The sequence below is a fragment of the Strix uralensis genome, chromosome 4 (genome assembly GCF_047716275.1).
Source record: "Strix uralensis isolate ZFMK-TIS-50842 chromosome 4, bStrUra1, whole genome shotgun sequence".
Taxonomy (NCBI): domain Eukaryota; kingdom Metazoa; phylum Chordata; class Aves; order Strigiformes; family Strigidae; genus Strix; species Strix uralensis.
The window spans coordinates 36,065,640-36,090,676 of record NC_133975.1 but is presented as its reverse complement, the minus strand read 5'-3'; the positions used below and the strand labels follow the sequence as shown (position 1 = coordinate 36,090,676).

The 25,037-nt window shown below is 36.6% G+C and overlaps 1 protein-coding gene across 1 annotated transcript; it reads left to right on the top strand.

The window, feature by feature from the left end:
- Positions 1-9,805: 9,805 nt before the first annotated feature.
- Positions 9,806-24,774, top strand: LOC141941996 (coagulation factor XI-like). The gene is made up of 14 exons (XM_074864935.1): positions 9,806-9,869; positions 10,513-10,675; positions 11,344-11,450; positions 12,817-12,976; positions 13,533-13,642; positions 16,892-17,051; positions 17,839-17,948; positions 18,037-18,196; positions 18,324-18,439; positions 18,821-18,995; positions 20,981-21,156; positions 21,460-21,555; positions 22,919-23,058; positions 24,427-24,774. The coding sequence occupies exons 1-14, from the start codon at positions 9,806-9,808 to the stop codon at positions 24,580-24,582; spliced, it is 1,893 nt and encodes a 630-aa protein (XP_074721036.1). The 3' UTR covers positions 24,583-24,774.
- The last annotated feature ends 263 nt before the right edge of the window (positions 24,775-25,037 follow it).

Sequence of the window (25,037 nt, the reverse complement as noted above, 5' to 3'; positions counted from 1 at the left end):
TATGGAATGAAATTTTATCTGTAAAAATGACATGCCTGAGTACAGGTAAATTACTGATGGATAATCATTTCTTATCATCAGTTCCTCTGGAGTGATCAGCTGACTAGATTTTACTGTGTCAGTCAAAGCTGAAACAATGAGCCAGTCTGCTCTTGCAATGTCCTGAAGGCAACATAGAGAATTTCTTGCTATTTCTTGTTAAAGAGGAATTACAGTGATGGAATGAAATACTTTCAGGACAGGTCAAAATCTGCAACACAGCTGGAGAACAGACTTTCCATGACTTTTGTAAGCACTGAAGAAAAAACTGGTGCTAGACCAAGCTGAGGTCCTCTAGCTGGTCTGTCCTTTACTTCTGCCCTATGCTTTGGCACCTTTTTGGCTGGTGTGTGTTACCACGACATGACCCTTGGCACTGTAGAAAGAAAGGTGCACACCGATAACCACACCTCTGTCTTTATCTGCTGATGCAGCAGTTTCTCTTGCCACCGTGGTTGGTGGTGGGGGTTTTAGATGTGCCATCACCTTTAGGTTGTTCTGGGGCTGTGGGTGACCTGCAGAGGGGAACTGGATGAGAAGCTGGAGGTCAGAGCTGATATGGCTAATATGGGCTGGTCCACCTCTAATCATTAATGTGTTACAGAGTAAGAAAGGAGTAATCTGCCCTTATTGGTTTTGTTGACCTTTACAGATTCTTTTCTTGTCTTGTGCCCTTTTAACAACACTTGGTGGTTTAATACCTGGGATACTGCTGTTCTTTGTAGAACATCAGAATAGAGAGAAAATAATTCCTATGTTTTCCAAGTAAATTAGAGATTTCCTTGAACCTGTCGAATTCTTTATATTCTGATAAACCTAGGTTTTACCATTTTCTGAGGATCTTATAAAAAGAAAGAATTTAACTGCTTAGTTTACATAAATGAAATCACAGACCTGGACAAATAGTTTATTGTAATTACTATCTTTCTTTTGCTATTAAGAAAACAAAAGTCATGTAACAATGATAATATGGTTACATTCTTCAGGCTTCATTTTCAAAGACGGTTTCATTGCTAGATAACAAAAATTTAAGTTTACAGGCCTGATTGTAAAAATTGTTTTCCTTATGAAATAGCTTTCAAGACTACCTTAACATATGTTAATACACATAAAAAAAAAAAAAGATACTTGTTTTCCAAAGAGACTCTAAGTTAAGGAATTATTTAATGCTTTTGGGTACTTGATAATGAGAGCTTTGCAGGTATGCAAGATTTGCATCCAGAATACTTTTTCTCAGGACGTTCGGTATGTAGTTGAAACCTGGAGAGGTACCTCATGTATTTTGTTAAACTATGTCCTTAAATCGAGGACTTTCAAGACAAATGAAAACTAATATTAATTCGTTTTCTTCTGTGGGATCTATTTTGTGGCAACAGTTTTTAAAATTGCCCAAACTATAACAATTGTCTTCATAAGGAGATCAGTTTTGTGACATTCATCTACAGTGACCAATGTTTGCTTGCCCTTTGTTTTTGTACCATACTCTTCTCATATAAGGGGATCTCAAATAAATTGTAATTTTATAATCTCTGATGGGAACAAGAAAAAAATTGAGACAAAACCAGGATAAAACTGTAATGAGAAACTCCTTATTAAAAGTGCTTGGGCTCAAATGCTGGCACAGGGTTACCAAAGTGGAAAATCCCTATTTAATCTTGCACATAGTATCTTTGCCAAGATGAACACTGATGTAATCCAGTAGTCTTTGTGTTCAGAGCTGTTCTGAAAAGGTGGTGACCTCTTGTCTTTTGTTGTGAAAACTGGTTTTGAAGCAATCTGAGGCTGCTAAGGCAATAAATATTGAGGAAATCAATACTAAAAGAATAGGAACTTTCGGTCTGCAGGGTAGGTGTTAGATACCTTACACAGTCTAGAGTGTGTGCTTTTATTAACCTGAGTCATATGTAGTTGTTGGTTGTGGTCAGCAACAACCCTTTCGGTTTGTTTTTTTTTTTTTGGTTTTTTTTGTTTGTTTTTGGTTTGGTTTGTTTTTTTGTTTTTGTTTTTTTTTTTTTAACCCTGTGGGATTTAGGAATGCAATGCAGCCTTGCCAGGTTTCCTGGTAAAGTAATGGGACAATAAAATATTGTGTAATAAAAACTGCATGTGCATAGTAGCTGTTTGTGATTTTGTCCCGATGGCTAGGTATCTGTGGATGGGATGAAGAAATTGGTTGAAATCTAAACCCAAATATTACTATTGAGTAATGGTTCATATAGGGTAATCTCAACAAGGCTAATCATGGGGTTGTGCTGGCTCTGTTTCTGAAATAGCTTCCTTGCTCTAAGAAGTTGAGAGCCTCATCTCATGTAAAGATCCCTTTTGTGTGGTGACAAAAAGGAGACAACTTTCTACTGGGATGACAGAAATAGAGTGTGTAAGTGTTTCTGGATCATGGTTTACAGCTGTTATGAAGAAAACTGACAACAAACCCTCTCTGTGACCTCTTGGGTGGTGCTGCTTGAAAGAGCCTGCAGGGCTGTCTCAGAGGCACTAGAGGTTTCCAGCCACCTTGACACAAAGGGCTTTGCTTTTTGGGCTCTGAAAGCTTTGTGTCTGGGACACATGCAGGAGGTGGTCTAGTGGTGCTTACTAGACATCCACCTACCTTTCTGAATTTAGTCCTTATGCTGCAAAAGGCAAACACTCATGTATAGGTGTTAATACACTGCTGCATACAGATCCTCTTGCCATGTGTGATCCAACATGTCATCTCACTGATACTCCTCTTCTAGCAGGTAAAAGACTCCAAGAACCTTTGGAGAATCCTACCCTACTTTCTTTCCTAAAAACAGTACTGGTGTCACCCCCTGGCAAACCTCCCAGTATAGTAGTACCTCAGTTCATAGTCAGGTCATATTTAGAAGGTGATCTTCTTAGTTTGTGTGGATTAAAAACTAAACTCTCTAAAAATTCCAAAATTGTGCTGAAAATGGGAGTTCTCTGCTAAGTATAACTCCATCTTCTGCTCAACAAAGGGGCTTTTCTGATCTGGAGTGTAGCTTGTGGAAGTGGAAAATGCTCATTGAAAATGCAAATTATTTTGAGTGAAGAGAGGCAGTCAGTTAGCAAAAAGCTGTATGCCCAAACCTCCAGACCTGACTCCAGGCTAGTAGTTCAGGGACACATGTAACTTGCTCAAAGAGTTACTGTTTCACAATTTACAGGGCCTGGTCAAGACATTGGAACTCTTCACTATGTTGAAATGTTATGTTTTCTCTAATGTCTAACAATAACCAGCATCAGGTGTTTTAGCTGTGAGAAGCAAGACCATGGGCAGTTGTGTAATTCTCCATTTATGAGAAAAAAATCAAATTATTTATCAGAAAAAAATCAAAGAAGCCCTCTTACAGAACAAACCCAGTAGTGATTTGTTTAATATTTGCAACTGCTTTCTATTTTTCCTATGACCCTGAATTTGGTCTGCACTGATTTCTTATTTGACATCTGATGTGCAGTTATTTCTGGGCTGTATTTCTAGGAAGACTATTGCTGACATGTAATTGCAGGATATGGACTATACTGCTTTTATTTCAATACAATATGCAATCCAGTACTTTCTACAAATCAGTGAATAAATTGTTCTAGCCATCTTTTTGCAGCCATTTTGGGTGGGATTGAGTCAAACCCAAGAAGATATTGGCCTAGTGAGAAAGCAGATTCTTCACTCAGATAATGTCATCTGGACTCAGATGAAAAGGCTCCAGGTTGTTCATTGTAAGAAGGAAAGATCGAGATTTAATGTTTAGAACTTGTTTTAGCAGCATTTGATATTTCACTCTGTCCCTTGTCATATACATAATGATAAATCATGCAGAATTAAAGACACACAGAGACTACTTTAGAATATTTGGGGTTTTTTTCTACTGGAGCATTCAGAACCAGGTTGTCATGGCTTAAACCCAGCCAGCAGCCAGACACCACACAGCTACTTGCTCACCTTCCCCCACCCCAGGAAATGGGGGAGAGAATTGGAGGGGTTTGCCGTAAGAAGTGTGGGATTTTATTTTGGCAGGCAGAATTAGACCTAAATCAGACTAGACTAGTGCCCAGTCATTCATTTTCTGAGGTGTAAGAATTCAGTAATTCCTGCCACCTTCGGGAATGAATGAGATTTTACATAAATCACAGTGGAAATCAGCAGAAAGCAGTATCAAGCTAGTAGGCAATTGCACTGTCAGGGAGATTTCATCTTAAAGAACTTGTTGACAGCTTTTGGAAGCAGGTTTTGTGGTCTTTTTAAATACCAAGTCAAAATGAAACAGAGTCAGAGCAGAGGCACTCTATTGTTTCAGATAATTCATCTAAATTTTGTACTTTTATCATAAAAAAATGTTTTCATTTTATGAAAATGTTTTGATTACCTCTTCTTTTAATCCTGCCATCTGAATTACTAAATCTTAATTACAATATGTCAATTTAATTGCTAGAATATTATTGATAGCTAACTGAATACAATGAGGGAATTCAGACAACAGTAACCTTACATGTGCAGTCTTTATGAGCCTAAGGAGTATTAGATGGTTTTGGTATTCTATGCACTTTCAGTCTCTAGCTCTTCTAGTTTAAATCATGTAATCTCTTTGGATTTCAGTGCAGGTCAGTAAACTGATACCAGCTGAGAATCTGTCTCAGCATATTTTATGATTTGTCCTGTAATAAATATGTCCTATAATATAATAAACAATAATTCAGTCAGGAACATAGAGTTCATAACACATTCTTTTTTCTGTACAGAAGTACAGCACTGTTGATTTGAGTAACAGTGCAGCGCTGTAAGCAGGGGAGCATTTGTCATGTGAGTAGCAGGCCCACTGAAAGAAAATGCATTTATTTTACAGAGTGAGCATGCTCATTACGATTCTCTTTGAATATCACTGCTGCCTTATTTCTCAGCTCCACTCTCAAATCCAGTTGATGCCAATGTAGTTAAAAGGATGCTTTTGAAAGGAGTGTGATATCTAAATTTGAGAACTGCCACTTTAAGAAAGTATTTTTTTTCTTTTTTTTCCCACTAGTTTGCTTATGAAACAAACAGCCATCACCAAAAGATTCCTTTTCCTGAGACAAATTTCTAAAATAGGGCTAATGGATTATAGAAATGAGATCTTACAGAAGCTTCTGATGAATAAGTATGACTGCATATTGTATGATGAAACACATGATCTTGGTGAAATTTGTGATGAATCTGCCCTTTTCTTTCTGCTGATTTGAACTGTATATTTTTCTGAAAGTGTAGGGTTATAATTTTTTGTGGTTTTTTTTGGTGGTTTTGTTTTTTAATAAGACAGTAATGAATTGGAATAGCATTGCCCAATATCTGAGTTGGAAAGCCCAGAAGAGAAATGAAAAGTGAAGGAATTAAAAGTTCTCAGAGAGAAGTTCTAATCCCAAGTGAAGTACACACACACAAAAAAAGGGAGGCGAGAATCATTTTTTTAATTGAATACTAGTGTGGGCTGAGCAACACAAAAACTTCTAAGTTCAGCTTGTTTTGTTTATGAATATTCAGATACATGGTAGGTTTTGTAATTACTTTCACAATTATGAAAATTCTGTAATTTGAAGTAAAGGTGATAATTTTTCCAGGGGTGTAAAATATTTTCATCATTTTATGGATGAGAAAAGAGAGACTAAGTGACATACCTGTGGTTATACAGTAAGACTTGAGTAGTGTTGGCTGGAGATGGTGTTCTGTACTTTCCCAGAGCTGTACTCCCATGATACCTCTACACCCCATGGCCGATGGAAAATCTCCTCTTCTGAGCGGAAGGTCAGAGCTGTACAGGCACCTTAGTCTCAAAACACTTTGTGTTACAGGAATACTATCAATGTGTTTTCCCTTGTCACTGTTACTCACTTAAAACAGAAGACAGCACATAAAAATGAAAGCTGCTGTACTGAAAACACTTGTGTCCTCTCCTACAAGCATGTCAGGGCAAAGCAAATTGATACACAGGAGAATGTGAAGACTTTCTTTGAGATAGTTCTTCCTCTGTAAGGAGGAGTTGGAGACCTTGCTGGTCCATAAGTCATGGAAAAGTCGTTCCCATCATCAGAATGCTCAAAAAGGTCACAGTTGGGTGAAATGTTTTGATCTAGGTATTTTTTGAGTAGTTTATATGTATCTGTCTTTCCAGCATATTCAGTCTGAAAGAGAAGAGGAAAAAGAGTGGAGAGGAGGAAAGAGTTGTCCCTTTGGAAATTTCACTATGAAATGAAACACCTTTTTTTTTTTAAGATTTGAAATAATTTTTTTGGTTTGAAATTTCTTTTACTTTGGTTACACATGTTAAAAGAATTGTGGAAATCAAAACAAGAGATTCAGAACAGCTATCAACTAGGTTTGACTTCTTGTTGTTGTGTTTACATTTCATATACTGGCAAACAGGTTGGGTTTTTTTCTGGTTTCCGGCAAACTGAAGATGCTCTTAGTTGCATCTAACATCAAAATAGGTGTGTAGAAAGAGCCACAGTAAAACTACTTGGAAGATGTAGACAGCATAATTTCTGCAGAGTACTGAAAAGGAGGAGGAATAAGAACTTGAGCTGATGTTAAAGAAAACAGAGCACAGAATACATAGTTGAAGAATATAGCTGTCTCTATTTGCTAAGGGAATGCCTCAAGAAAATGGTGTAACAGTAAGAAAACATAGGTGACAGTTCTGTCCTCAGTGACAGTAGTTTCATGATGGTGTCATTTACTTGGGTCTGTGTCACTAGTCTTACTGATTTCATGTGTATTTCCCCCCCCCCACCCCAGCTCAGGATTTACTCTGGAGATGAATCTCATTCCCTATTTATGTAGGTTCTGGTGCTAGTAGCATATACTCTGGCTGTTCTGAATCAGGGATTTACCTTTTATTTCAAAATGTCATCAAGAGGCAGATGCTTAGCTGGTGTAAAACCTGGACATGAATTTTAGCGTGATCTGGATGATGTATGCCCTGAAAATGTGGTGCAAGGTCAGTAACAATATTGACAGAAAGAGTACCCATTCAAAGTAAATATTAAAGATAAGTTAGCATTGCAGGAACAGTAATATTTAACACACACTGTTGACTTTTTTTTTAGTAGAGCATAAACCTTATCCATTCATCCAGACCTACTGTGTGTTCAGGTATGTAATCACTATTGCAACTGATATTCAGTGAAAAGTTTTCATAGCAACAAGACAGTGTATGTTGGTTTATTTATGGATCATTTTGTGTGGTTAATTTATGTGATTCTTTCACAGTTTAAGTTGTAGGATGTGGAAAAAAAAAAAAGAAATGTTTTAAAATTCATATAACATATAGCAAAAGCAGTGAATGTAAGTCATTTGTTTGCTATGTTGATAATAGTATCCACTTAACTATCAGGACAGAGTCAGGATTAATAGTGACATTTTGATGGAACGTTGCTCCCAGTCTAAGCAAGAATAAATATTCTGCTGTAAAATGAAGCAGAAATTCTCTGTGTGCTTATGAGCTTTATTGGTTCTTGCGAGCATAATTAAAGGACAAACTTTTGTTGCTCTTTTATGCTACTTTATATATGCCATAACTGCATATCACAGCTGTAATTTTTAATTCTCGATGTCATTTTGAATTAATGGTGTAACAGTACAAGTGTAAATCAGTGATATGCCTTGTGGTACTTTATAAAACTAATTATACACCCTTTATTAAACATATCCTAAAGAATGATTTTGTGTTTTTTAGGATGATTTGGATTTATCACACTTTTTATTTCATTTTCTTACTTGCTTCCGTTTACAGTGGTAAGTGAATATATAATTCCTAAGATAGGCACACAGAGTAATGCAAGTCGTTTAGGAGGGGACATGATTAGTGACTGCAGTCTGGTCCTGAGAGAGCTGTCTTGATTCTGCTGGGTTGTGCTCAGTTAAGTTTGGGTAACTCACATAACCCTATTGCCTGACATGGAACTTTCTAAGGGGCCTTTACTGACATTGTCCCGCCACCCCCCCCTCCATGATGTCACCTTGCCCAGCATGCACAGGACCATGCTACGGGCAGTTTCTCTGTTGGACTGAGGCTGCAACCAGCTTGTAACTGTGAAATCAGTGTGATGTTCAGCATCTTAGGCCCACCAGCAAGGTCAGCAGCTTTAGCAGCAGTTTAGGAAGGGAGGGGGCCCTTTGCGGTCCATGCGGGGTGCAGGAGGTGGAGTGACACCCTGTGCTTCTCAGCTGACTTTGCTCTAACCTGGTTCTCCCCAGCACAAATTAGAGCTCTCTGAACTTTGCAGTAATGGGTGCTGGCTGCAGGAGGCTCGGTCCAGCAGTGCTGGGGTGAGCTGGCTGCCTCTTACTGGCTGCAGAGGGGCCTCAGCCCTTTCCCCAGATGCTGTCTGTGGGGTAGGAGTCACTCAGCCCAGCAGCCTCGCTGAGGGACAGCAGCTGAGCTTCTGAGCCAACATCCTTTTTTATTTTTTTTTAAATAAGCAAACCCCACCAACACTCTTAATTACACACTGCCTTTGCGTGAAATTACCGATTCCAAAAGTGTCTGTGTAATACCTATGTACCATCATGCTTGAAAGACTATTACAATAAGTGTGAATAACTCCAGAACCAATTGTTTTATCATAAATTATTTTTTAGAATTCTCTTGATACACTGGAAAATTAGTGATTGTGTACATTTTTCAATGTCAGTCTGTGTTAATGATTTACCCTTTTCAGTTAGCAAAAGTCAAACTACAAAAATTACATTGCGTTTCCCTGAAGTTCCCTGTGCTGATAAATTATAACTAAGACTTAACACAGGTTTATGTTCAGTAATGTATTAACTGTTCTCTCAGAGGACAATTGGGTAACTCAGCTTTTTAGCAAAATCTGTTTGATAAATGTAGTATTATTTAAGGAAATGTTTTACGTGAATTGAAATCTCAGCAAAACGAAAATCTTGGAACATTTCTGAGGCCTGGGAAACATATTTTTATTAAATTAATGTATTCAGAACTGGCATAGTTTATGGTACATGGTTTTACAGCATAAATAATTTTTTTGTGTGTTAATTTACACTAGAAAAAGATAAATACGATCCAAAATGTCTGATACAGCAACTAATTGCAATATTATTTTCTTTTGACTTTAGAATTCACTTAGAGTGTTCTAAGTAATAGAAAATGCTTTTCTGTTAATGACAAAGTTGGGCATAGAAACTCTACTGAGAATAATAAATACCAATTTTTAGAGAAAGATCTTGAAAGGGTATATATGAGAATATTTGTGTGTTTATAAAGTACAAATTTTGTATTAACAAGAAATTAACCTTTAAAAGATAGGCATATCTTGCACATGTTTAATAATTTCTTACTCTTTCCTTTTTTTGGGGGTAAATTATATATTTTACCCATGTGCAAGAAACATAGAATTACCTAAGTATAGTTTATAATCACATTATATAAAACTGTAAGATCCAATATGATAGTTCAATTTGTTTTCATTTTAAATAGCTTTTGATACAGTATGATAGCTCTATAGTAACAGATTAAGCAGCTAGGTAAAATGTTTTCAGTTGGGTTTCCTTCCATTCTGTAAAAATGCAGTATTTTCTCTTTTAGCTAAGGAAAAGTACTCTAGATACAGGAATGATACATAATTGCTACCCCTTTGGAGGGCAAAATACAAGAAGATGGTGGGGTCCTCTGCAAAGCCAGCCTTCTCGTGTGGTTTAACACAGAATCTTAAAATGCCTTCATTTTGAAAGATGGGAGCAGGTTGCTGCTTAGGTATCTTCATTGCACATCTCTGCAACATGAGTGGGTTTCGTTATAGAGTCCAATATGGGATTCATGATGAAAACTTGCAGATGCAGGGTGGTAGTTGGCCTCATTTTTATTCTCAACAGTTCCGGAGACACTACTCCTGTAACAGTATTTTCTTCATTGTAAAGCAAGTCAGAGGGAGTTCAAGGTGGAGTGTGAGGGAGAAGAGGGTTTATAAAATGCTGGGTGCCACTGAAGCTGTGCACAGTGGCACCATGTGTGACTCTGGCCTCAGAGAATCCACATGCTTCACATACAACTTTCTAACTCCTTTTGGTCCCTGCACTTCCTTTTCCTGGTTTTCCTCTTAATGGTGCTCTGTACTGGTCTCTCTCAGATGAGGCTTCTGCCACTCCTGAGATCTGCTGTGAGAAGGTCCTTCCCTCTCTGCTGTGCAGATCTGCCTTCTGGTCCATCCTGCTGCTCAGCCTTCTGCCTTGGCTCAAGCTGCCCTGCTCCAGCATCCAGTACGAGACAGGGAACAGGGGGAGACACCCTGCAGAGTTTTATTTCTGCTGGAGAACAAAGACGAGACTCTCAGAGGAACTGTGCTACTCACCCCCCTCACCCTCTTCTCCTGCCAAATGACTGTGTTAAAAGTGAGGTCAATGACAAAGAGGAGCAGTGGCTTCAACATCTCCTGGTGAACTGTGTGTGCTCCCATCTCTAATATATGCATTTTGTTATTCCATATCAGAATGTGTGACTCAGATCTATGAAAATACATACTTCCAAGGAGGAGACCTTGCTACGGTTTTTACACCGAGTGCCAATTACTGCCAAGTAGTGTGTACTTACCATCCTACCTGTCTGCTCTTCACCTATTTGCCAGCGGCATGGACTAAAGATCCTGCAAAAAGGTAAAACGTTCATGCTTATGTGGTGTTTGCTGGTCTCCTGTGATAATTTTAGTAACTTGGTAAAATTTTGACAGAACACAGGCACACAAGGAAAGCTACGGGGTTGCCATGGAAAACAATGTCATGTATCTTTAAAACTGGTGATCTAAAAGAGTATTTGCTTAAATTCAAAAGATTAAATTTGGCAGTTTCCAATCTTTCCCACTTGCATACCAACCCTTTCAAGAAAACAGAACTGACTGTGCACTCCCTCCTCTGTGCCACATTTTTATTGTTGAGGCACGTGAGCAATTTCATATCTTCAGTGGTCCCCTCTACTGTGCCCCACCCTCTCTCTTTAACATATTTTTCTCACAATTAAGAACTTCAGTAGCCTGAGAGGATGAGGTTGTCCTCCCTCTCTATGTGCAGTGCATTTCTGTCCTCCAAATCCTGGGCTCTGATTCTCACCTTAATGAGACCTTTGGAGTTCCCACATAGACTGAGAAATTTCATCTGGCACCAGTGCCAACAAAGCAGATGCAGCTCTATCCTATCTTTCTCCAAATGGCACTTGTCTAAATTTTAATGTTGAGGGATATTGGACAGCCTGCATTTCACCTGAGAAACAGTTATGAAAGTCTGTGTTGTACTGCAAAAGCTGTGAATTGCTGCATTTTAAAACACAGGTTTTCCTGCTACTTAAAAGACAGTGATACAGAAATGCTGCCGAAAGTGGACATGGAAGGAGCTATCTCTGGACATTCTTTAAAACAGTGTAACATCCAAATTAGTGGTAAGTTATGGTTATTTGCATATATGCATTTTATGCTCTGTATCATGTAGCAGATATTAGAAAATTAGCATTTTTAAAAGAGGAATAGAATCAGGGAAGCAGTCAAGCAGTGATTTGTATGTTCTCTGCCAGACCTCTCTCAAACACAGCTTATAAAATCTTCCACTGGTTTCACCCTTCAGCCACAACTATCCACTACTGCGGGTCCCCAGATGAGGTCATGGAGAAATCGTGTTCCTGCAGTCACTGTTTCATTTGCTAGAGGCAGATGGAAGCACATGCTTTAACTGGGAGCTCCAGTTCTGAAGATTAATTTACTACTACAATTCCACTCCAGCAAGCTGCTCATATGGTGTGTGTGACCCTGCTCTATTACTTTGTAGAACAGATGTCCAGCAAAGCGAAGTGCATAGTCACAAAGTGATGTTGCTACCTTCATGACTCTGTGTAAAAATTTACTAGCAGCTCCATCCTTTAGTGTATGTGTGCTGTGCACAGTCTTAATGTCAGCATGCCATAGCTGTGAGTTTTCAGCAGGCATATTTAAAGCCTATTAAAAGTGTTGTTTTAATTATGTTTTAAAATTGTACCATCATAATGATGTCATTAAGAGGAGATCAGCTTTAAGCATAGCATGGTACTGCAGGAAAACAGAATAAGCAAGAATATATTTATTTATTTATTTATATTTATTTTGAGGCCAAATAGTGTCTTACAGATATCAGGTTAATTCTTTAGTTTTATTGGTATAGCACCTCAACATGAGTCTTTATGCAAGTTCTCCATTGCAGCTATTGACAAATCAGTTGTGCTTGCTTTTGCTTGCCACTTGCCTTTCAGAGCAGTCAGGACTTTTAAAAGTGCTTTAGGTAAAACCTGGATCCTGCCTGTGGGAAAGCTATTTCAAACCTCACAGCCCCAATTCTCACTCTGTGGAGTGTAAATTAAGTCTTCTGACTCAAATGGAGATGTCTGTTGCTTATGAGGACAGAGTTTGCCTTTTAAACTGCTCTATGAATTTGAAAATGGGAAAGTATGTTTTAGGATTAATCCTGAGTTCTTGCTTTGATTAATGTCATCATCATCTCAGCCATAGTGGTTAGAGCTCCTCTCTCATGTGGGCAGAGGCATTGTCAAAATCTGCCATTTTTTTCCTCTGCCATGTGGTACTACACTCTACCTACACTTCTGATTTTGTTACTAGAAGTATATGTGAAGTACGATGTAACTCAAGTGAGCATGGGACGTGGGATCTGGATTATGAGGTCTCTGGCATATGAACTGCTATCTTTTGGGCAGTTTAGGGTGTGGGCCGGGGAAAAGAATAGAAGCGTGTTTTCAGAACTTGTTCTTTCTTTTTTGACAGCTTGCAGCCCAGATGTCCACACAGGACTGGATATGGAAGGGAAAATTTATGATGTTACTATGGCTGATAGTTATCAACAGTGTCAGAAAAGATGTACCAATGACAACCATTGTCATTTTTTTACATATGCCTCAGAAACATTTCACAATGCAAGCTTTCGGTAAATACAGGTTTGACCCCTTTCCTTGGACAGTGCTGTGCTTTAGTAGAGTAAATTTCAGAGCAGTTTAAGGTGCAAGAATTTATTCAAGGAAATAATTTTTCCTTGACTTGTCATCCTTGCAATATTTATTCAAAATTACAGATAGGAAAATGTCTGTAATAAATTAGCTTTCATTTGTCCATCAGCAAGAAAGACAAACTTGATTATCAGAGCACTGAAAAGAAATTGAAACTCTCTAGAGATATTGAAATGCAAATTATATTGGTAGGTGTGCAGCATTATTGCTCTGTTAAATCTTACTGTGCTTATTGCTCTGAAAATAGCATCATCAGACATGATGCCTATTTTTGAGCTGGTAGTCTGCTCCATTTTACAAGTTAAACATTGTTCAGCTAGCTCTGTTCTTCATTTGGTGATTGTTCTGGAGATTGGAGATTAGTCTGGCCTGTGGCCAGAACATGCATAATGGTAGGAATTATGGGGCCAGAAGGATGGTGTAGACCAAGGAATATGGCCTGTTGTCTTACCACTTTCTTTATTCTTTGTCACTCAGTAAAAAGTGCTTCTTGAAACATACCAGTGTAGGAACTCCAACCAGCATAAAGGTGCTTGATGAGGTTGTGTCTGGATTCTCTTTAAAGCCGTGCCAGCTTTCTGAAATAGGTAACTATTTAAAATCTGTGATTCAGTTTAGTTTTAAGGGTTACGGATGATGAGGTGCAGTCTATCTCTGACATAGATAAATGTTTAATTATGCAAAATAATTCTAATATAAACTTATTCTTGCAAATATAGTTAGTCTCAGGCACAAAGGAGGTTCAGGTCTTTTTAATTTTTCATCATTTCATCATTTTATCATTTGTCTTACAAAAAGAGTTGCCTGCTTTGAAGATCTAAATAAAAGATTAGCTTGATGAAATTGCATGTTATCTTTGTACCATGGATACAAAAATGAAAGATAAAATCCCATCAAAGTCAAAGATCAGGAGGAATATAAAGCTTTCTAAATTCTGTTTGTATACCATGTATGCAGTTCAAAATTTTTGATGAAGACCTGCAGCTTTCTAATACAACTGGCTAATATGAAGGGATTTATTCTGTGTTTTGTGGGTGATTTGTGACGAAGCAGTGTCTGTGCTTGTTCCTGCCATCATTACTCAGGCAAAACTCTCAAGAGTGCAAGATCAAACTGTGTATTATACCTTCTTATTCTCAATTGACACGTCTTTCACTTTTTTCTTTTTTTTTTTTTTAATTCTTTTTTGAAATCTACCTCCACCGTGTCCTACTGTGTGGTATTTTCCCTTCTTAATGGTGATGTTCCTCTTCTTCCATATAACCTTATTTTAGATCACAGATAATCTAGCTTTCCCATAGAAATCACATTTTGTAGAGACTCTGCATCTTCTTTTTCTGTATAAATACACTTCCTTCAGGCTCTGCTAATCCTACTGTAGGAAAAATCTTTGGAAAATATTGAAAAAGTAGTTTCGTTCAGATCTTAATAATGAAGACACTTAAAGAAAAATTAAGTGTGAAGAAGAAAAAAAGGAAGAAAAAGTTTCTTGAACAGAAGAGAACAATTTAGCTATTCCCTCACTATGTGTATGACAGAGAATGGAGGAAAGATTTTTTTACAAACTCTTGCATTAAGATATATTAGAAAGACACACATTCATGCTTAAAAGAAAAATCACAGTACTCAGGAGGGTCCTGCTCAGAGACTTTGAGAAAAATTGAGGAACTGTAACATATGCACAAAGAATATGATTTGAAGCTAAAAAAAATATCAAAAGCCATTTGAGACTTTATATTAAAGACATTTATGGTTTATGACAGTAATGACATGGCAGTAATGATCCATCACAAATTAAATCAGAATTTCTGAAAGCATGTGAAGGTCAGTCTTGTTCTTACCTTCCTTCCTTCCTTGCTTTCTGTGTCTTGCAAGAAAGGCAAGAGAGAGAGCAGCAATAAATCATGGGATCATAGAAGCCTAGACAGTACTACTGGATCAAGAGGTCATCTGTCCTAATCCAAGACAGAGCAGCTACACCTGTCTGGACAGATTTGTCAAATATAGTGATAAAATCTCAGTACCACCTTCTGCCTTCTTGTGTTGTAAATATCTGAAATGGGTGTGTTTGAATATTTGTTCTAGTTTTTTTTCTGACTATATTTAGGCTGACTAGTCTTACATTGTATATGTTCCAGTGTCATCGTTTTAAAAATAGATGCTTCCCCTTTCAAAGCTTTTGGAATCACAGCAACCCTCCGTGAACACCAAAAGCTAAATTGTACCAAGAAACTTTGCGATTGCTTCAGTCAGATTCTAAGACCACTGAAATAATCAATATTATGGGATTTCTTTGTTTTCTGTTTTACCATGCCCTCTTCCCTCTGCTCAGTAATGTTAATATTTTTGACTATCTAACTGCAGTTTGTTTTCAAGAAGAATAGAGGGAAGAAAAAAAAGAGTAGTACTTTAGCCTTTCTTGTGTCCTTTGCCATTAGCTTTCCTTCTCCACTGAGCAGAACCTGAGTTCCTTTCTTAATGCTAATTGAATGGTACCACATATTTTTCTTTCAAGAGTTTGTTCCTTCCTATTTGGCGTTTCATTTTGTGCCTTTGCCTATCTGGTTTTGTCCTTATGCACACGTTATGACACATCCATAACAATTTGTCTGTACTTCTGCCCTTTTCAAAGTACGTTCCTTGAGGACACTGAATATTGAACAAACGATCACTGAACATGATCACTGAGATCATGAGTTAGCTTCCCTAAACTACCAGATCCACATTTATGCTTTAAATACAATTTTCTTTAGAAAGTATCCATTCTCTATTTTCCCTTAACGTGGGATTTTACCTAATAATTGTCAGAGTTAACTGACCCTTATTTTCTAGTCTCCCAATTATTTTTTCATCTTCTTATTGCATAATCACTGTCCAGTATTTTTGTCCTTTCATGTTTATGTTTTTTGAAAACCTCATCAAATTAACAGGAGTCACACTAAACTCTACCTCTCCCTTTTACTGGTTTTTCCTTTCTGTAGTAAGATGTTCCCAGTATGTTTCTATAACTCATTGGGTAGTGTCGACTTGGCTGATGTACTTTCTCAACAGCTGAAGTTCTCTGCTGCCACCAAGTCCTGTGTTTTGGATTGTTTTGCTATTTTTACTGTCTTTACAGCTTGGTAGTTTCAAGAAACATCCTCCATGCTGGTGCTTCCTTTTTCTCAATTTTTTATTGTTGCACTGGGATTCTAACTAGGACTTCAAGTATATCTTTGGAGAAGGCAACTCATTTTTCTCTCTCTAAACATGCTAGTACTTCCTGTGACTTCTATATCCATAGTCTGGTTGTGTGAATTATCCTGCCAAGTCTCTGTTATGTTATTTTGGTTGTGTTAGAGGGCAGACTGTACATTACTTCTGCTTATTCTGCCTATTTTTCAAATATCATTTAATAAAGTGTTAAGACGATCATCCCATTATTTATCTTCTAGTCTCCCCATGATCCTCTTAGATATACCCATTATCTTAATTATTTTAGACTTTGCCTAGATTACCATGATTTGTTCCTAACTGTGGATTTGTACACTGATTTCCACTGTTCCTAATTTAAAACATTTCCTATTAGATTATCAAATATGTATTCTAACATTAATTTCTCCTCTTCTGCATATGAACCTTATCCCTGTTCAGTACTCCTCCCTATGACTTTACACACTCAAAAATGTTCTTGAGAAATAGTTTTTGGTTAAAATGTGGTGTTATCTTTCCAGCTTATCAGTCACAAATTAAGGAAAATGTGAATAAGGATAGAAATGAATAATCTGTAAACCTTAATATTCTGATGATATAATAAAATATTTGGAATTTTGATATTTTGTTCTCGTTTTATACAGATTGTCAAATGGACATTTTTGAAGATCAAGAATTTTCAGGAATTAATATTACAAGTTTTTTCACTCCCGATATCTCTGTCTGCCAAACTATTTGTACATATTTTCCAAAGTGTTTGTTCTTCACATTCTTTACCAGGGAATGGCAAATAGAATCCCAAAGGTGAATATGACAACTAACTTTAATTCTCTAACTAGATTTTTTTTTAAAAAACACACAGTGTTTTTTTAACCACTATTTTCTTATACTTCAGAAATTTTTGTTAAAAGGTTATATTCAACAAGGCACACCTTTTTGTGTTTTGTATTCATAAGTTTATAATTTCCTGTAAGCATTTCATCTCTTCTCCAGTGTGATCAGGGGTTTTGTATTGCAGTTGCGTATCTAATGTTAATGTGAAGAAAGTTATACACACTAAAGATACAGTGAACCTCCAGATTGCTTCAATGACTTAAAACTTAATTTTATGAAATTGTAATAGAGTTATCTGGTTTCCTAGTACTATTAAGTTATTTACGTGAAAAATTTTTGATAAAATTAACAGGTTTAAAAATGTTTCTATTGAGTTTCCTTTTTTCCATACGTAGTAGTGAGAATAGTTAAAAATCTACATTCCACACAAAGCAGAAGAATAAAGTTTCAAAGGAATTTCAGGGAAAAGCAAAGCTGAAATGGCATATATCATCCAAAGTAACCTCTTCTACGTATGTATAAATACTGTACAACCTTTAGTAGTACAGTCATGCCATTCCACAAAACTAAAAAAGCTCCCTCAATATAGTGTGAACTAGTGAACTTAGTAAATGCATTTCCATATGAAATACTTTTACAGATAGGGACTTGGGAGAAAAAATACATTTAAGAAAAAACCTTCCCTTACCAGTGCCTAAACAATCAATTTTAGGATGTGAGAACAGATTTAATTACTGTAAAAAATTTTTCATTTTAGAAATCTTTGCCTTCTGAAGACATCAACAAGTGGGATACCAGAGGCACTTATATCACGAGAAAATGCTGTATCAGGCTTTGGTCTCCTAAATTGCAGAAGATCCCTCCCTGGTAAGCAATAAATTACAATAAAAATACTAATTTTGAATTTATCAAGTTAATAGACTTTCTGATGCTTGAAATGCACTCATTCTTACAGCCTGCAATTCTCGCACTTACACGCATATGAATTTTTTGGGAGATGAACTCAATGTCACTTATACTAAAGGACACAGAGCCTGCCAGCACGTTTGCACAGATGTGATCCGCTGCCAATTTTTTACCTACTTTCCCCTTCAAGATTCATGCAATGAAGAAGGGTGAGATATATTTTTTAAATGTTCAAAGACTGCTGAAATAACCATTCCGTAGTCTTGGTGAGGGGGTAATGTATGCGGTCTACATAAAAAAAGTTCAAACTGAATCTTCGCATTAATTCATTGGCAGAAAGTGTGAATGTCACCTGAGAATGTCCTCAAATGGATCTCCAGTGGAAATAGTACATGGACCAGGAAGGATCTCTGGATACTCATTAAGATTATGTAAAAAAAAAGCCAGTACTGGTAAGTAAAACTTCTTTCATGTAAAAGAGACAGTGCTTAACTGATTTCAGTACAGGAAGCCAAAATGTCTTTTTGTTTTGGTTTGGTTTTGTTTTTTCAGTTGGTTGTTTTGAATTGGTTGCATTGTCCCAATGGGACGTGTTGTGATGTCTGAAAAAGTGAAGTTGGCCAGGCCTACGCATTGTAAACACCACCAGCAGCACTGTGAACTTGGTTTTAATAGACTTTATGATCGTAAATCATAAAGGGATTAGAATGTATCATGTATCACTGTCTTTACGATAGATTGGTCCCTATTCAGGGATCAGCAGTAGTCTTATCTTAATTTTTCATTGGTGAGTGCAAATTATCTTTAAGCACAGTTTAAAATTATTTCTATAGTTTGTATGCAGCATTCTGCAAGAACTATTAGGATCGTTGGAGGGACAGACTCTTCCCCTGGTGAATGGCCGTGGCAAGTCAGCTTGCATGTGAAGTTGTCTCGTCAGAGACACCTCTGCGGGGGCTCTATCATCAGCAACAGGTGGATTCTTACAGCTGCTCACTGCGTCATGAGGTGAGCCCTAAATATAAAAGTACAAATAAAACAAAAAATTTCATCCAGTGTGTGAGATAAATTGAGACCTACTTTTCAGAAAAATAAAAATGAGGACTAGAATAAAATAAACTGTTTTAATGTAAACAAAAGGTGAACTTCTAAGGTAGACCATTCATATCTTTAATGTAACTGGAACTCCATACTTTGTCCCTTTGTAACATAGTATTTTACTACTGATGCTAAATTATTTTAATGCATCTAGAAGATGAAATTCAAAGCAGACACCAGATACCTACAGAAACTTAGACATTCTCATGCAATATAAGCTTTTCCTTACTGTGATACCATATCATTGATCAAGGAAAATCTGTTGCTAGGTTATTACATTTCATAAACTTCAAATTACTTATCTCAGAGATTTCTCCATGGAACTTAAGAAATGGTACTAATCTGATAGCTTCAGCAGCAGGGTGCTCAGCAAGTTAACTTATTTGACGAGGACACAAAATAAATCTCTGTGGGGGTCCAATTAGGCTGCTTCTGGCACCTGAGCTACCTATCTCTGCATTACATGAAACATCCAGATCCCAGTTGCTCTGGTTGTCCTGTTTTTCCTTTAACAGTTGGGGTTTTTTTTCCCCAAATTCTATCAATTAGTCAGTCAATACCCTATTTTTAACACAGTTTCCAGCTGTAAGAAAAAAATTTAAAGCTGGCAATGCCTAAGACATTGCTAATTTGCACTGACGCATATAGTCTGTATTGTTAATACAATTACCATCAGATTTGGGTTATGAAATTACTTGTGTTGTGAAGACCTGATTTAATTGGCATGCAGATGATTCATTTCCTTTGTTAGATTGTCATCACCTGTAAAGTAGGTTATCCTATCATTTACGGAATGAAAAGTGTGAGGCTATAATGCAGTCTGATGGGAGAAAAGCAACAGGTAAACAGATAAAATGCTCAAGAAAGAGGATGCTCCAAGACCCAGCAACATGGTCCAAAATCAGGCATTTTTACTCACTCAGTGTAGTACATTACCCATTATTGTTTTTGCGTGGAATAGTATGGCTAATATTTTGCCTCCAGTGGCAAATTTTACAAAAGTGGTTAAACTCTCTAAAAAATCCTATATTAAAAATATAATTCTCTACCTGCTATCCAGTGTAGAAGTTATTGGCATTATAAACAGCAGAAGGAGAAGATATATTTGCAAAATAAAAATTAAAAAATAGACTTTGTTAATTGGAAATTATTAAACCTAACATATTTATGAATTCATCTTCAAAATTTTTGGAAAGTTTATTTAAGAAAAGTTTGCATCTTCTTCATTACGTGTACCAAAAGTTCTAGGTTGCCTTAATGGTAGAATATCACAATGGAATATCCCTTAAGCTTACTCAAAGTAAAGTTGAAATCATAAAGATTAACTGGAACTTTTCATATATGTCTATGATTTTACACTTTCTAATCTATATTTACCTGACTAGTGTCATTTTCCTAACAAATATATGTCAGAATAGACTCTACTTGAATTTATATTCCCAACCCTCTTTTCATTACTAGAAAAGCTGTTGTGTTCGAATGAATGGAAAGAATCTCATTTACTACTTCAGGGCTTGCATTAGGCCCTTGAAAATTAAAGGGAAAAAAAAAAAAAAGAAGAAGAGAAAAAGAGAAAATAAAAGAAGGTAGAGGGGGAAGGAGGATGAAGAATAAGGATCAGGACAACGAGAGCCTGAACATAAAGGAGAGAGAAAACTGATACAAGGATGAAAATATGAATAGGGAAAGTAACAGAAAGGAGGAGAAGTGGAGGAAATGGACAAAACTCCTGTAGTTTTGTAGTTTAGAGAGTGTGAAAATAACAAATGGAAAGACAGACCTCAGTGCTGTTCACTGGACACTCAGGAGTAATGGAAGATGTTGGCATCTGCACGCAAACTCTAAATCAGTGCAAATTTGTTACCACAGACTGACTGTTTGTCTTTTTCCCTCAGTCTTGAGAATCCCAACATTTGGCGTGTTTATGCTGGTATTTTAAAACAATCAGAAATAAATGAGGATACGCCATTCTTCAGAGTGGAAGAGATTATTGTTCACCCTCAGTATAAATACGCACAGACTGGATATGACATTGCTTTATTGAAACTTGATAAACCTATGAATTTTACTGGTATGTAGTGTATTTCAGAGAAATTCTGAAAATGTGCAGAATGACACAGGGCTGGCGTTGGTATGGCAGTGCATGACACCTGGGCTGGCTTCCTTTAATAAGCAGTTGGGTTTGACGAGAATTTCATTCTGTTGGCTTTGGAAAGAAAATGGGTGGCTTTTATTTATGTGGCTGGAATCATATATGTAGTGTAAGGGACAAAGTGTAACATAGAGGCTATCATCAGGGGTCGTGTAGGTCCCCACAAAACCTTAATGTTCCAGTTGTCTCTGTGGTCAAACTAATATTTTAATCATATTTTAGATCTCCAACTACCTATTTGCCTGCCATCAAAAGAAGATGCTAACATACTTTATACTGACTGTTGGGTAATTGGATGGGGTTACAGAAAAGAAAAAGGTACAGATAAATATTTAAACAGTGAATTCTTATATTTACAAAATTCATGTGGTTAAAAAAACCTTTCCCCTCGCTATTTTTTTTTCCTTGAAAGAAAAATCCATTCTTTTTAAAAAGAAAATTCTACTGTGTTCTTGGCTACCATTATTGCTATCTGGCCAGCACTGTAATATAATTCTTAATTAGAATCTACTTCTGTTAAGACTTCATAAAACATATATGAAAGATGTATGAAATTATCATTAAATAACTCTGTGCTTTGACACAAATACTAAATTTTATTAATCGTGTGATTCAATAATTTGAAATATGCAAGAATGCAACCTTAAATATGTCCTGTACAGCCCTCAAATACTTTTGCATAGATTCTAGTTTAATCTACTGCCAAAACAGTATATATCTGGAATACATACACCTTTTCGCTCTCCCAGCTGAAAAAAAGCCAGACTTGTCACTGAACTGTGAGATTTTTAATTACAGTCTACACATAACCCATGCTTTTTTTTTTTTTTTTAATGTGATTGTATTCATATGACTTTTAAAATTGAAGATTGAAGTATGTTGCTTTTATGATTCTGAAGGTTGATTATAAACAATGACAATGACTTTTGTGTTTTGATAGTAGATGGCATTTGAAATCCTCCAATTTTATATGGAGGTAGGCCAAAATAGCTGTTAATTAACAAAGTCTGTTTTTACATGTATTTATTTATATTTTTTATATGTAATATTTATGTGTGTGTATATATATATACACACACATATTTAAACAATGTCCTTTATGCATCTTCCTATTTGAAGGTTAGAGTTCAATGTGAAATCTAACAAATCTAGGCAGATACTGTATAGGCTAATTTCTTCTGTCAATTTCTAAGAAAAGGCTGCTCTCAAATACTCTTATTTACTCTATGTGCAAATTTCTCCATACTGTAAACTACTAGGGCATGGAGCAACACATAGTTGGCAACTGGGAGATTCCAAACCTATTGTAACAGATTGTTAAGAAATAATTGTTAATAACTCAAAACAATGCTCCTAATAGGAGGACAGGTTCCAAGGACCAATGTCCTGAGAACTGTACTCATATGAGGATTCATTGCAAATCACAAGGGAGTTTTGAAGCTTGCCCAGTCATGACATGTAAAATGGCATTATAAAAACATTCAAATTAGCAGACAATTAGCAGAAAATTCATTGTTTACTAACAGAAAAAAAGGAAGATCAGTGTCATGAACATCTGACAGCACTCTAAAAAGTGGCCTTCAACTTTGTAATATCACTGTATGGGGATTTCTAGAGTTTAATTTTAACTTTTATTTTGTTAGAAGCAAACATTTCTCTGTTCATACCACCTATTACATAGGTCGTGTAGAAGATATTCTTCAGAAGGCTACTGTTCCCCTCATGTCAAAAGAGGAATGCCAGGCAAGGTACCGGAAGCGCAGAATAGGTGACAAAGTGATCTGTGCTGGCTATGATGAAGGTGGAAGGGATGCTTGTAAGGTAATGAAAAGAAGTAGTATATAGTCATAAATTCCAACCATTTGTTGAAATACATAATTGAATACTGCAATTATTTTTTAATTGCCATTAGAGAAATACAGTTATCAATAAAGTTGTTGATTAATTTGTCACTTTTGCATGTCAAAAGCACTGAAAATCAAGGTACATACAAAACATTTCTTATGTGACATTTAAATCTTTAGGGATAGATTCCATGGATAAGAAACGCTGAGTGTGTGTGTGTGTATATATATATCTCATCCATTTAGGGAATAAAACAGTATTCCTTTGGAGTATCAGAAATCCAGAGAGAGCAAGTATAGTATCTCAAAGCATTTCTCCAATAAAAGCAGATTTCCTATGTGATGCTTTTATTTCCTGACAAGAAATACACTACATGAAAGTTTATTTTAAAACATTCACTGTGTACAAACCAGAAGGGAGGATGCTAGCAATGCTCTTAAAATGCATGGGAAATGGAAGGCTCTAAAGACAACCTGAGCAGACTGGTCTGTTCATGATTAGAATTTAAAATGTCACAAGAGCGTGAGTTCAGTGAGCCAAATTCTCTGCTTGAGTGTCAACTCATGCACTTACATTAATTTAAATATTCTGAGTTAATTTATGAAAGAATAGTAAGATTAAATTCTCTACCAAATACAGTATTTTTGCTTTAGACATTTAACAGTTAACATTTTTATGTTAAAATATTATTGTTACTGTGGTCAGTATAGAGTAATTAAGAATAAAAATTCGTGGAGCTGGGAAGTAATTTTTCCTTTATGGCAATTAAGCTTTCTTTATGTGATACAGTGTACCAGAACATGGAGACGCTGTTTTATGAAAATAACACACTTGCTATTGTCTCAACAACTCATGACAGTTACACTAAAGGACCTTCTGTTCAGAAAGATCAGTTAGAAATAGGAAAAGAAAACAGAGATCTGTTTTATCCAGGGGAGGACAGTGTCACTCAAACAAGATAAGCCATGAAGAGAAATGAAGCTTTCATACTAAAACCAAGGTCATGAGAGAAAACATTGGCAAATTTACTATTTTTCTCACTTGCATGTGTAGTATTCACTGGGTTTTAAATAACATGTCTGTAGATAAACTAAAACAAAACAAAACACAGTAGTTTTGAACTTTAACAAGAAGTAGAAATTATTTGCAATGACTGGAAACTATTTAGAAGTCAGTTTAATGGAAAAACAGAAAACCTGCTTCAGTACTCTGTTAATTAGTCTAAAACAAAAGTTATGCTGGTGTTAATGCTGAATGGTGCTGATTTTAATCAAGGCTTTCTTTGAGAGAGAAATACTGACAAGAGCTGTTCCTTGCATGCTCTGTCTTTCTCCTGTGACACAGGGAGATTCAGGAGGGCCGCTGTCATGCAAGCACGAGGAGGTGTGGTATCTGGTGGGCATCACCAGCTGGGGCGAAGGTTGCGCTCGCCCTGGACAGCCGGGTGTCTACACAAAAGTTGCTGAGTATTCAGACTGGATTCTAGAAAAAACTACGTAGCATGAGAGTTACCTACTGGCTCAAAGTGATGTCATGGAATAATAACCCTAGGAGCAATGAGATGAAGTGTATTACTGTTTTTTAAATGGTGTTTCTTGTTAGCCTGGAATGTAAAAGACTTGATTATAAAGGCAGAACAGCAGGAATTAATGCACTTTTGCCATCACTAAATAAAAAGCAGTAATAAAAATAAGCTCTGTGGTCACTGATTTGGCAGAAAAAATAGAATATGTCTGAACCATTGATTACTTCTGTCCTTGCTAGCATGAAATGGGGCTGGATGAGCTTGCAGGGCATGTATGGACCTGGGGTCTGGGAATGGCTTCTGAATTCTGAGGTTTGGACACAGCAGTGGAGATTTCCATCCCTTGTTCAAATTTGGTTGAAATGGGCCAACCAGTTACAAACTTACTAAGGGGCTAGGGGAAGGTTGCTGAGGCAGGGAGAAGTCTATA